The sequence below is a fragment of the Corvus moneduloides genome, chromosome Z (genome assembly GCF_009650955.1).
Source record: "Corvus moneduloides isolate bCorMon1 chromosome Z, bCorMon1.pri, whole genome shotgun sequence".
In the NCBI taxonomy this organism is placed as follows: Eukaryota; Metazoa; Chordata; class Aves; order Passeriformes; family Corvidae; genus Corvus; species Corvus moneduloides.
The window spans coordinates 68656073-68669875 of NC_045511.1; the positions used below are offsets into that span (position 1 = coordinate 68656073).

At 39.3% G+C, this 13803-nt stretch overlaps 2 protein-coding genes across 11 annotated transcripts in view; one reads left to right on the forward strand and one right to left on the reverse strand.

Annotated features, from left to right (window-relative positions):
- Positions 1-13803, forward strand: part of LOC116437867 (T-cell activation Rho GTPase-activating protein-like) — a 633784-nt gene that overhangs the window by 482709 nt on the left and 137272 nt on the right. The gene's annotated exons all lie outside the window — the stretch shown is intronic.
- The window catches only part of APC (APC regulator of WNT signaling pathway), a 95707-nt gene that overhangs the window by 62443 nt on the left and 19461 nt on the right, over positions 1-13803 (reverse strand). For 7 of the 10 annotated variants that reach the window (XM_032096153.1, XM_032096152.1, XM_032096151.1 and 4 more), the window contains exons 1-2: positions 11745-11797; positions 1347-1499 (exon numbers count right to left, since the gene is read on the reverse strand). In XM_032096153.1, the coding sequence (XP_031952044.1) occupies positions 1347-1481 (135 nt within the window). In that variant the 5' untranslated portion in view covers positions 1482-1499; positions 11745-11797. Of the gene's footprint in view, positions 1-1346; positions 1500-11744; positions 11798-13803 lie in introns of those variants that run through there. The other 3 variants (XM_032096149.1, XM_032096148.1, XM_032096150.1) reach the window with 1 other exon arrangement.

The window sequence follows — 13803 nt, forward strand, 5'->3', positions numbered from 1 at the left end:
TTGTAAAACTAGCAGGAAGATCATCTGTCCGGTTCTTCCCTTCCTTATTTTAGACTGCAATGACAGGCAGTGGAGGGAGTTACTGACAAATTTGTTGCAATATTTTCTTAAGAAAAATAATATAAATGACAGAATTAGTTTAAAGACACATAACTCAGCAAACAAGCATTTTTTCTGCAGCTGCTAATGACAACAACCATTTCAAGTAGCTGGTGTAAAGGACTATAATTTCCTTTTAATTTAGACAGCAAAGCCATTTACATTTTACACTGCAACATAAGGACTAAAAATATCTGAAAAATCTGTGCTTTTTTTCAAATGTTGTAACTAGTGTTTCCAAAAGCAGAATTTTTCTTCTTATAGTGAATATACAGTCTACATGCTGGAGGAGAAGAAAATTCAGTTCAAATATTTTTAATTGCTATATTAATCACATTACTGTATTTTAAAAGTTAAAGACTGGTTGTAAAGGAACAGTAAGTCTGTGATATGAAGATCGGGAAGCAAGTAGATGGAGAAAATAATGTTGCTTAATATTTAGAATATGCCTACCCTGTACAGGAGTATACACAGAAATACCAACAATTTCTGAGCTCTTCTAACTGAGGTACCAAAAGCAGACTGGTTTTGCTGCCTGCTAGCAAAAAGCAGCAGGATTTGTCAGCTTAGGAAGAGCACCACATTAATGCAGCTCTAAGGCTTGCAAAATTCTGCCTTCTTCTGCCAGTATCATGGATCAGACAGATACAGATGATGGTGTATCTTCCTACTGATTAAAATCCATCTAAATTCCACTTGAGCCTAGTGTTTGCTCTTAGACAGGTGGCTCTGAAGGCTTAGCCAACAAACTTAGCCAACAAACACCAGCAGGACAGATCTGGGTGAAATTTTTAAGTATTAATTTAAGCTTTGGGAGAGATTGGAGAACTTGTGGTCTTACGTTAAAAGGAACTTCTGTTGAGATCTTAAATATTGTAATTATAGCAAACCCTCAAATTTTTAAAATTACCTGAAAACACTGAAAAACTCCAGTGTTTCCCATGTTTTCAAGAGGTGAACAATACTTGCTTTGTCAACCTGTGTCAACACTCTGGACTTCCTGCTGGGAAGTACAGCTGTGCTAAAATGGTAATGCTTATCACAGCACACTGGGAGCTGTTTCTAGAAAACAGTTTTGAAATTAAAAAATAATAATAAATAAATATAGCTGATAGTTTTTCCCTTACATGGCCTGGAAAAGGACTTCCATAGGAGTCTAAAAGTACACAAAACTCACTCAGCAATTCCCAGTCCATGACACAAAGGGCAGTGACAGAAACCCCACATAGGCACAGAGCTTGCAATACCTTCATATTGGACGCCTCGGTTTCCAGTTTTGTGAGGTGATTTGAGTTATCCTCTAGCTCTTGCCGAAGGTTGGAGTTCTCCATCTTTAATGCCTCAACTTGCTTTAACAATTGATCATATGAAGCTGCGGCCATCCTGGGCTACCCTCAGCCCTTAAAAAAGTAAGAGAAAATATTAAATTTAAGCATTTCAGAAAAAAATCTTTCACTACCCCAATGTATCTAACCACAAAATCATCTCTTTCTCCCATTTACCACATGACTTTCTAAACATTTAATTTAAATCCATTAAACCAAACTGTTAATGCCTAGAACTAATGCCAATTCAAGACTTTTTTCCTGTGGGCCTCCATTTGATGTGCATGATTAAGAGAAGGAAAAAAGTTCATTGTCAATTGCATCAGATATTAGGGGAAGCTAGAATACACAGAAGAAAATCACTGCATCATACAAAAGCATCCTTATACTGGCACTACAGTTTCAACATGGAGAAATTGCAGCTAATAGACCATATATAGAATTTTTATATAGACAACAAGCATCTTCACACATATTGAAAAGACGCTGACTACCTACTTATTTTAGGAAACAACTCATAGTCACAGATGTTCAATGTTCCTAGGAACAGCACACACTCTGAAGGAGATGCTATATGAAAGGAAAGCAGTAAATACTGGGGAATTTTAACTGAAAAAAACTCCTTATCATCAAATGTAGTAAATATGTAGATATTTTTTAAAAGTATCCTTCAAGGCACAAGATTATAACAAATTTCTTTCACATGAAGTAGTCATACTGCACCATGGAATTTAAAGATGAAAAGCTACTCTTGATATCAAGGGATCCCATACTGCTTTCAGTAAAACGGTAACACAGTCCCAGAATGCCATCACAACTACTCAGCCATTATAAAGGAGAAAGAAACAAATACTTCGATTTCAATTATAAAGCACAAATTGTTCCCCACTTTCCAAACCAAAAGCCAGCAGAGTTGTTCACCTAACAATGTAAGTTAACTAAAACATGGCTAATGAATATTTGCAACTCTTTAGAACTAACGCTATCAATTTTGATTTCATCAGCCATTCCAGAGAATAAAAGGAAGCCTAGCACTTCACATAACACAAGCTATCCCTTCCAATGTCACTGGAGACACTTCTTAAGTATATGGCCTGTAACTTAGAGGAAAAAGAAAATTTAAAACTTACAGGGCAACATTCCCTTTCATTACTGCAGTTACTTTGGAAAAGATGAAACAATTAAAAGCTCTTATTTAGCATTTCCATTGTAACCTCTGACCAAACCTTTGTCCTTACGGCTTGTGTAATCCATTATAAAATCAAGTTTCCTCTTCCTGATGAAACTCAATTGAATTATCCAGTCTACTAAAAATTAGGTTAAATTATTAAAAAATGTTGTTGTTCCTCAGTGCAAATTTTGAAAATTGTGTTTAACCTTTCTAAATTTAAACCAAACGAAATGTAAAGAAGAGTGTACACCACTGAAGACAGGAACAATAACAAAAGCTGTAGTGCATTTGATATGACTGGTTTATTTCCTTTCCAAGCACCTGTCACCATCAAAGACAGGAGAAGGAAGACACCTGGCACTCATGAAACTGTGACTTCCATGAGCAAAAAGAATCTGTAATATTTCTTTTTCAAAATTTGGTCATGCTTTATTGAAGACCTTGTTTTTAGAGAAATAAAGGCAATCTGAAATAACTACTCTACAATGTGAATTCTGGGGTATCATCAGGCTGTTTCTCCTAAAAGGTTGAGTCTAGTCAAGGAGAGTTGTAGCAAAAACAAAACACACAAACAAACACCAAAAAATCAGTAAGGGCAGACTGCATCTGTTACATTTCACGTATGCTTTTATCTAATAAGTAACAATTTCCATTACTATTAAGAAAATTAACAGCTATAGTTCGCATTTCAGAACAGACTGCATGCACAAACCCAAGGAAAGAAACACAGAAGTTAAGAAGAATGGAAACTTCTTCCCATTAGTTGCCATGAATTAGGACTATATTGTAATACTGGTAGAATGTGTTGTTTTTACTGAAGTATATCATACATTTATTCATCTACATGTGATTTACAGAAGCTGCTCTGTGCCATGTAGGACATGCATTTTGTTTCTTGATAGAGTACCTTTTTCTCCCATTGCTATAATTCATTATTAATATGAAAGGACAGGTAATGACAAAAAAAGTATCCAGTTTTTCCATTTCCTGTCCATTTTTAGGAATTCTAATTTACAGATTTGAAATTTAGATCAATCAGCCCCATGAACAAGATGTACACACACAACAAAGGAAATGGAGAAAAATGGATGAGGAGGAGCTATGGTACAAAGACATAAACTGCATAGCTCTGGTATTTTATATGCAAAACATATTTTTGCTAAATGATTAAGGATCCTGAAGGGGAGATTTGGTTTGCCTTTCCACCCTTCTGATCTAGGTTTCTCAGCTTCCTTTATTCTTATAACATGAAAGTAGGACATCACCACTAAGAGACAATATTCTACCTCAGACTAGAAGTCACTTCCTGATTTATTCAAATGTCAAGCTTTGTGGATTTTCAGATAAAAAAGAAATTAGTTAGCTGATCACCACAACCTGAGTAACCCAAAACATTTTTTTTTCTGCTAAATAGATGCCCAAAGGAGAAATAAGCAACAGCGTCACCACAGCTGATATAGAGATTAACAGAAAAACTGTACATGGGTAAGGAGCAGTTCAAAGACATCAAGATGACACAGGGCAGTGCTGAAAGCCAAATTATTGGGCTGGAGGCAGGCTGTCAGCAAAATTCCCCCAAAACTAGACTGTGACGGGCATTTTTAAATGTTTTGTTACTGACTCTGGCACAAGAAGTAGCATCAAAACTTGCTCCCATAAATTCAAGAGGTTGCACAAGGTCAGAGGACTCGATGTCATACACAATGAATTCGATGAACTGAGAAATAAAGCAGCAGAAACAGGACGGAATTAAAGAGCATAGCGACATAGAGTCACTCACATAGGAATGTCAACCTGGAGCAGTGAAGCCTCTCAGCAGCCAGCCTGCAGGGCACTGTGTGCTGCCAACGAGACTGGCACAAGGAGACCAAACACAATCCCCAGAGTTATCAAATCATTTTACAAAGACATGGGTAAGAAAAGTGAATTCAAGTGGGTGCAGAGAAAGATGCAAAGTGATCAGGGGATGAGAGAGTATCTCAGAAGAGATTAGACAAGCACACCTTGGCTGCCTCAGCACATCAAAGACTGGAATGACACAGCTATACTAAAGAGCAGAAAACACTGAAGAGGGAGAATAATAGATATGTTAAAACACAATACTGACACAGAACAAATGGGTGTAAATCGGTCATTTATCAACCTAGGCTGGCAACATCAACTAGAACTTGTAGTTCAGAGGGATCCTTGCCAAGCATACTACACAAGAAGGAGCCAGACTTCATGGCTCAAGACATCTAATCTTGTATTCCTAAACTTCAATACAGACAAATGCTGCACTTATTTTTGGCACCTTCAAGATATTTGTTTCTTCTTCTTCTGAAATAATGAAATGCCGAAATATTTCACAAAAGACACCATTAATTAGTTTTAAAATGCGGGAAACTGACTCAGGTAATATATGACCACGAAGCAGCTTAGGCTTTCTGATGCTGAACACTGTGTCATCTCTCAGGCACGTGATTTGAAGAGTGAAATCACAGGGCTCCATTACACATAAGTGGTTCCATGTATGAGATAAACCCCTCACAATTAAAATCTGTTTCTCTTCTGAAAGTACATTTATACCAACTGCTTGAAACTAGACAGAGCAGATCAGAATTCAGGTCCCAAAACAATCCTTGGATTTATGTTCTGGGTAAAAAAAATTACTTATAAATACTTTATAAATTATATATTATAGCTTTATTAAACACAGAACTGTCGGCATCAACAGAAACTGACTGTACCACTTCACCCCCTTCTCGTAGTTTCTCAGTGGTTACATTACTTGCCTTGAGGAAAGAGCTAAACTCTGGACCTTCTTGGCCAGACAGGTTTCGCAGCCACATCCCACCTCATTCAGCCCAAGGGAAAGCAAGGAATACCTCAGACATGGCCTGTTAGTCTGCAGCTGTACCACTGCACATGCAAACATATTCAACACCGCTGGGTCAGAATCAGCTGGATCAAGAACAACTAACTCTTCTTTCCCCCTGTAGGAAACCACTACGGTGGGGGAGGATGCAGGAGAAGGGAAGAACTCTGACCTCCAGAATCCATTTCACATTTCACCCAGCCCAAGGGAAAACACATCATGAATGCAACACAACTCACCTTTGTGAAATTCACTATTATGCTTCAAGTCAAGCAAGCTCCCTTTTACACTCTAGCATTGTTTCTTTCCAAAGTGGTCATCAAAGGCAAGAATAGATACAGATTTTTCCAGATTTACTCCGAAAAATAAGCCTCATGGAATATAGAAACTTTGAAATTCCATATCCTCACATGAGAGACACCCAAAATCTAGCTCTCCTACTTCCCTGACCCATATTTCTCATCATTAAGAAGCTTCTTCTCCATCTCCTACCAAAGTAAGGTGAAATTATGACAAGAAATTTCACGCTTTACTGAATCAGCACTTTGCATGAATATACATATCAAAGAGGAATTTCAAGCTGGATAGAACTCTTTTATGCACTAAAATCAAAATTAATGAGAAGCTTAAATTTATGCAAACACACTGTTAAGATTTAGATATGCATTTTTTATATTAAGAAAACTGTACCAGTAGCCACTGCCCGGACAGGAATTTACATGCACCCATTTTGATCTCAAATCCCAAGTGATAGGAAAAAATGTATGTAGCCTGAAAATTTAGAACTTTTTAATTGACCAGAGCCTTTTTCTTTGAAATCAGTAAGCATATATACTCAATATGTCCTGAAGAGGTTCTACTTAAGAACCATAACAATTTGTCATATATTAAAGCTCCTTATGAAAATATTTCAGACTTCCATTATTGCTTTTATCCATAAAATCTATCATCACTACTATTGCATTCTACTACCACTGGCAAGCACATTTACTTCTACACTCTGTAACTCAGGTTTTTCACAATGTTTCTCTTATTATTATATAAAATTTAACTCTATGTGTAGATACAATGTACCTGCATTTTATAAATTTTGATATGTTTAATCTTTGTTTCCATATTTTGAAATTTTTTGTATCTATATTTAATACTGATTCTATCTAAAGTTCATGAATATAATTTAGTAAGTCTGGGAAGGCACATCAGCTCTGCAACTCTTCAGTGCTGAGCCCAGTATCTCATCCTTGTTATTCTTTACCACTCTGTCAATTTTTGTCATTCATTCATAGGAATGTGTCTAATGGGGAATTGTTTCTTCAAGGGCACACCACACTGAATTCAGGGAGGAAGTGCTGACACAGCCATGACATTTTCCCAATTAGTTTATCTAAACTACCTTTAAAAACAGATTATTTTTAAGCACCAGGCCTACGGGTTCTGACTCACAGTGGTTGTGGCCAACGGTGGGGTGGCCGGGAGGGCTCTGCCGGTGCCTCCCCAGCTGTCTGCCCCACCCATCTCTGCACGATTCCCACCCAGGGAAGTGGGGAAGGGCTCAGCTGCTCAAGTGGCAGCTGCTAAACCACTGCAGATTACTGCCCGACTGCCAAGGTAATCTGAAATAGGTGTCAGTTTAAGTTTACTGTGCTGGGTCATTAACCACGATGCTTCAGCAGCTGTTGCACAGCTATTTCCAAAAGAGGGGCAAGGCTGACAGGTAGGGGCAAAAAATCCAGCACAGCTGTTCCAAGGTAAGTGAGCTCCATTTTAGTAACTTCAGCTCTAAGTGGACCATTTTCATACAGCTTCCTTATCAATGCACTCATAAGAAAGAAGTGTGGGGGGGTTTGCTGTTCTTATTTTGAACATATCAAACCATGCCAATTTGCACTACTTTAATTTCTCTGTTGACTGAATCCTGTATTGAATTTTCCATTACTTCGTTTGAAGCCAGCCTTCAGGTTTTCAGCTCTGGCAAAATACCAGCACTCCAATTGCTGTCTTCAAGAACTTACCCAAACTGAGTATTACTGTGTCAGGGACTGTCTTATCCATTTCAGTTTGGGCAAGCTTTCAAGGTTTGCCAATTTAAAAATGTTTATCCTTCACTGGCATTGTCCAATTCTCTCCTTCCTTACTCACTGAAAAATACTCCACTGGACTCAATTTGTAAAAGTCCATTATCCTGATTTCTCCAAATAGCAGAAAAAACATTTCTGCCTTCTCCAGTATCACACCAAACAACTATGTTATTTCCACCTGGTGATAAATCTATGCTTTACTAAAATGGCCTTTGGTGCCAGCTTATTTCATCTTCCTATCCCCACCCCAATTTAAGAACAATCCCCAAAACTTCTAGCCAGGAGCAGCTGAAAGGGAAGCCATTTTGTTTGGGCTCTCTTCAACTGGGCTATGCAGGCACACAAAAAAAATTAGCTGTCTGAAAGTGGCTTTGCGTGCGGTTAGAGACAACTAAGAAAATACTCAGCCCACAATGAGAACTGCCCATGAGTGAACAGCAGATCTGCTCATGTTCTAATCTGCTCTGCTCTAGCACACTTAGGTCATCAGAGATGAAGGAAGGAATATAAAAAACAATCATCACAGAAAACTGCTCTTCCTCCAGTTTCTTTTAGCAACAAGGGCTTTGATAACAGAAAATTAATTGCAAGTTATATAACACTACTCTTTTTAATACATTTGAAAATGATGACATTCAAAAAAATTGATAACAAATCATACCAAATTATAATATCTAGATTGGGCATGCTATGGATTCCTGGGGTTTTCAACCATGTAAAAAAAACTGCAAAGGCCAGATGAAGAACCATTACTGTTATCAGTTATTCTAACACAATTTGTGAAAGCCTTAGTCCCTTTAAAAGAAGACCACACAATTTTCTCTAAACCTTGGTTGCATTAAGTTTTTCTTTTTGGGTTTTCTATCCACTTCTGCATGAAGGCTATCTTTGTGGACAGCAGACTAAAACACTCAAATGTTATTATACCTGGCCTTCCTAAATCCTTCTGAGTGGGGATTGGGTAAAGACTGGGTTTTTGTGTTTTGTTCTTTCAGAAATTAATTTATTACTTGGCAAGACCTTTCAATCCATCTTTATATTTTGGGATACTACCGTAAATTCCATACTTGCCTGTACTCGCCAACCATGAACAGAAGCATCATCTGTCCATCTTAACCAAAAGTGGTAAGTGATCCATGTTCTCAGCATTCCTTAAAAGACCGTGAGGAGAAGGAATAAGAACATCATGGTCTGAACTTTTGTGTGCCTCATTACATGTCAAGTATGATAAAGGTCAAGTGTATGTTTGTGTGAGAAACAAATAATTTAATGTTTGGACTTTTACTAAAGAATGCTAACAATGAAAAAAACATTCCTAATTCAAAAGTAGTAAAATCAAGAAGTCATACATTTCAGGCTATAAACTGTCAAGTTCAGCTTCTATTACACTGTCAAGAAAATTCCCACTTCTTCATTTATAACTCTGGGTTGGGAAGTTCCTTAGCTGGTTAGTCATGCTGTATGCAGAATATGACTATGAAAATTCGAAACGTGATTTGCATTTAAATACTATATTGAACACAAACCACTCTAGACATCATTTAGATCATAACTTATATTGGATCAGGAATGATTCACAAGCCTGAACACTCATCCTTCAAGATGATCATGTTTGTTATTCATGACTAATTGTGTATGCCCTCACTGCACGTGACTTGCTCCTGTTTACTTTTATATTTCTCGTAATCTTTAAGGATTCAATTCTAGAAAGTTTAAGGTATTAAAAAGTCTGAGAAAGGTATTTCCTTTCCTATTTTACCTTAAAACACAAACTCAAAACAACCAACATGAAATAAATCAGCTGTAATAAAAAAAAATTATACATACTATAAAAATTTTCTATTATATATTATAAAAATAATTTACAATAAATATGTATTTCTCCATCTTGGGTGACCTATCAGGGCCATCTTCAAGGTTCTCTTCAGCACTTATAAGCCCATTTGTCTTGCAGGAAATGTATCAGCACCTGATCACACAGGTGCATGGATTTTGGAAAACCATTAGTGGAAATTAGGTCTTTGCTGACAATAATTTACCGTCACAGCACAACATTAGTAGTATAGCTTATTTTAAACACGATTTTGCTACACTGATAATAAAAGAATTTACCAGATATCATCAACATAAATATTTTACCAACTAAATTAAGATGCATATTGAAATCCAACATAAGAATTTAGAGATCAAGGGAACCAATTGTAGCCACATGCATTTCCAACTTGTGCTGTATTATTCCATACTGATATAACAACAGCACATTATGACAAGATGTATCAGAACATTCATCATAACCAAGTATTTTGTATTTCAGGGGTGATGTTTAGAAAAATCTGCACCATAAATATTTTAAAGTCTTATATTTAGAAGTGATCTTTTATTCAAGCTACCATTTTAAGAGTGTGACTTACAGAACTATTACAGTGGTTACACAGAATACTACTAAGACTTTCTTTTTAAGAGTTAAAAAGGTACAGGAAGAAGCATCACCATAATAATCATAATAATCACTACTGTGCTTTTGTCACCCTTTTTCCTTTTAGAAAAAAAGGGATGAAAACACCTCTGCATCTTCTGTTTCTTTTAACATTTAAGCGACTATAATGAAGACTCAAAATGCCAAAGCAGAAATATGTAGTATGACCAATTTACCCTTTGAAACCAGTTATTCCAAATATTAAGTTCTCACATGATGTTTTAAAATTTAGTATTATCCAAAGCCTCTCATACTCATAAGACAGGAGATTTAAGACTCTAAAAATAGTGGTATATATATAAAATGTTTTGAGGGGATATATAAAGAAGGTATTTAAACTGAGACTTTTCTTCATCAAACCTTTTTTTGCGCATCACTGTATTTGACAGAACTGAGAAAGAGAAGAGCATTTTAACAGTTACTTCACGTCTCCTTAAAAATACAGAAGAGTCTGGTTCTAGAAAACGGCTTTCAGTATATATGCCTATGCGTATTTTCAAAGAACTATAATCCTGGCAAAATACTCATAAATCTGTTACCTGCATTAGATAACAGAAAAAATTAACCAAACAGTAAAAAGACAGTGAAAAAAAACCCACTGAGAAGCATTTTCAACGGAACAAACAGCAAAGGGTGAAAGAAGTACTTAAAAACAGAAATAGATCTATATTGTGCTATTCACGTATGCACTAAAATTTACTGAAAATACTTCTATGCACGCTAAGAAGCTGTGTATTTTTTGCGACGCCTTTAAAAGGCATTTTTCAGGGTATGACTCTCCAAATCAAGTCAAAACCGGGCCGTACTGGTCCTCTGAAGAAAATCCTATCAAACGAAAAATACCCCTTACAGCCCAAAGACAAGGTCCTCCATGGGAGTCAACAGGAAGAATATTGTATCTTGACACAAAACCTGAATAGGATGAAATAATTTGGCAGCATATGTGTCCTCCAAAAATCGCCACATATTTTAGCAAAAGCAAGGAGAACTCTGCTAGCAGTGACCTAATTACTAGCATAAAAGCTACGTATCTGACAAAGGGGAAGAAAGGACCCACTGCTTCATACATAATTTATTAAGATTTCCCACAGCATTCAGGTTAAGTCACGGACCCAAGCACCTCTTTGTGATGTTAAATAAATCTGTGAGAAGTCAGCGGATCCCAGGGGCGCGCCGAGGGCGCAGCGCTGCCCCCCGAGCGCTCCCGCCGGCCGCCCACCCGCGCGTCCCCCGCGCTGCGGCAGCGGAGGCGCCGCCGCCGCCCGTCCCTAACAAAGCCGGGCCGGTGCCACCCCCGGGCAGCGCCTCGTCGCCCCGCGAGGGGCACCTCCGCGGCTCTGCCCGCCCCGAGACCCCTGCGCGCCGCCGCTCCCCCTCCTCCTCCCGCTCCTCCCGGCCCCGGAGCCCGCGCAGGAGCTCCGCAGGGCTTTGTGCCCCCGGCCGGCGCGGCGGGCTGCGCTCGGTCCCGCCCGTGGCGGCTCCCCGCCGTGCCCTCCCGCCCATCCCCGCGGCTGCGGGGCTCCCCTCCCCGCCGCGCGACAGCCCCTTCTAGCACCCCACGTTTTGAGGGTTTTTTTTTTTCGTTTTCGGGGGATTTTTTTGTTGTTTGGTTTGTTGGGTTTTTTTTAAGCCGCGAAACCGCTTCCTCCTCCCTGCCCCTGCCCATCCCGGGCGCGGGGAGCCTCGGCCGCCGCGCCTCACCCGCGCGGGAAGAAGCCGCCACCGCCGCCGCACTCACCCCATGGCCGCGGCCGCCGCGCCTCCATCCCCGCGCCAGCGCCAGCGCCCGGCCCCGCCCGCGCCACCGGCTGCGCCAGCGCCGCGCGCACGGCGCGGCCCCACGGGTCACGTGCGGCGCAGCCAATGGGGCGCGCGGCCGCCCCCGCCCCGCCCCGCCCCGGGCGGAGCTCCGCGCGCGGCCCCGGGCGCGGCCCCGGCGCTGGGCGAGCGGCCGGACATGGAGCCCGCGCTGCGCAAAGCAGCCCCGCGGCCACTCACCCGCCCGCCCGCCCGCCCGTCACAGGACGTTTGACACTGTTCATGTAAGAATGAAACGAGGTTCTGCGTGTGCTAGAATTAAAGCTGCTACAGCTCACCTAGAAATACACGGAGACATTGCTTATTAAAAGGGCAGCAGGAAGCGTGTCCTTCAAGAGCATCTCAGATTTCTCTGCGGTTCAGTAAAATGCTGTTTTCATCTGCTTTTCAGATATGGAGTTGTTACTGCTAGTTGGTAGCTTAATAACAAATTAAATATACATACATTTAAGCTATGTTAAATTAGAACAATAAGTACCAGTTGGAAAAAATCTAAAAGGCAAATGAATTTATGAAAGAAAATCAATTTATGAAACTATTTTATAATCTCCTTTCAGAAATGCTCTCTCTCCAAGGGTAAGGATGTAACAACGTATTCATGAAGATGATTTAAAACCTCACAGAAGCACACTACTGAAATCCAAGAGACAGCAGAAATTAAGCCATATTTCAGCTGTTTGTATTTGTAGTCCATATTTTCACTTTAAAAAACAATTATCTGTGTAACAGCTACTATAAGAACCTTCTAAAAAGCTCTGATATAAAAGTCAGCTTTGCAGAAACAGCACAATACTAAATCTTTTAAATCCCCTAGAATGATTAAAGAATAAATCTATGGACAGTGCAACCCATCTCAACAAAATAGGGCACAATAGAAGACATCTGAAAAGGTAGAATGGTTCCTCACCTAGAGCAAAACAACGCCCTTCCCTGTGGTAGGTTACATAAATTACGGAGTTATATGCTTCTACAATGGAACATAAAGATAGATAACTTATTAAAAACATATATCCTGATATGCCTGCTAATAATACTTCATTCTGCCTATAATACTTTATTTGCATGGGACAAGCAGACATGTAGTACCTCGTTGTTGGGATGAGATGAAATCAAAGGCACTGCAGGCCTGTGCATGCATGTGAGCAATTGTACCACACATTACTTAAACGCTACTAATTTCATTTCAGCTGTTTCCTCATACCTCCTTTTTCCAGTCAGAGAAGGCAACAGTCCATACTCAGAAAATATGCTCTTTACCAGATAACCTTCTATCAAACATCTTCATGATCAAAATGATGTGTGACATACCATCTGCTACCTTCAAGATAGTTTTGCACAAAATCCTCTCCGACTTCACCACTAAGGCTAACTGCAGAGATACTGTCACTTCAGCTGTTATGGTAAAACACTTTAAACCAAAGTTAAGTGGGCCATTAGTCAAGGGTGTTCCAAGGCTTTATGATTTTTTTGCTATAAAGCTTCTATTAATTACAGTAATTGTTTGCATCCTATGGTTTATGGTGTTTTATGATCCACTTGATTCCATTTCACAGCGACCAAGTTCATCCTCCCTCAGCTGTAAAAAATTGTCACAGTACTCTTAACAGGTTCGAAGCTTAGAACCTCGCTAGGCACTAGACCTAAAGCCATCTTACTTGATATCTTAGTGATATACACCCTTGCTCCATCCCTCAGAAAAGCAAACCAAAATGCTCCCAGTTGTTACTGTGAAGTTGTCTCCATCCTAAAATTATTTACATTGGTGTAAATGTATATTCAAATAAATACAGACATGGCTCAACATCTGCATTATCAGTTGGCAAGTTGTTGCAACAGGAGTTGTAGCTTAAAACCAAACCAGGTTGTTCCAGTAATAGTTTTGAACTTGAAGAATTGGAAGTGTTCAGAAGTGGCAAGTGCTACACAGCCTGGAATGACTACTTTAAGTGTGCAAAGATGACACCAGAGAACCAAAGAAA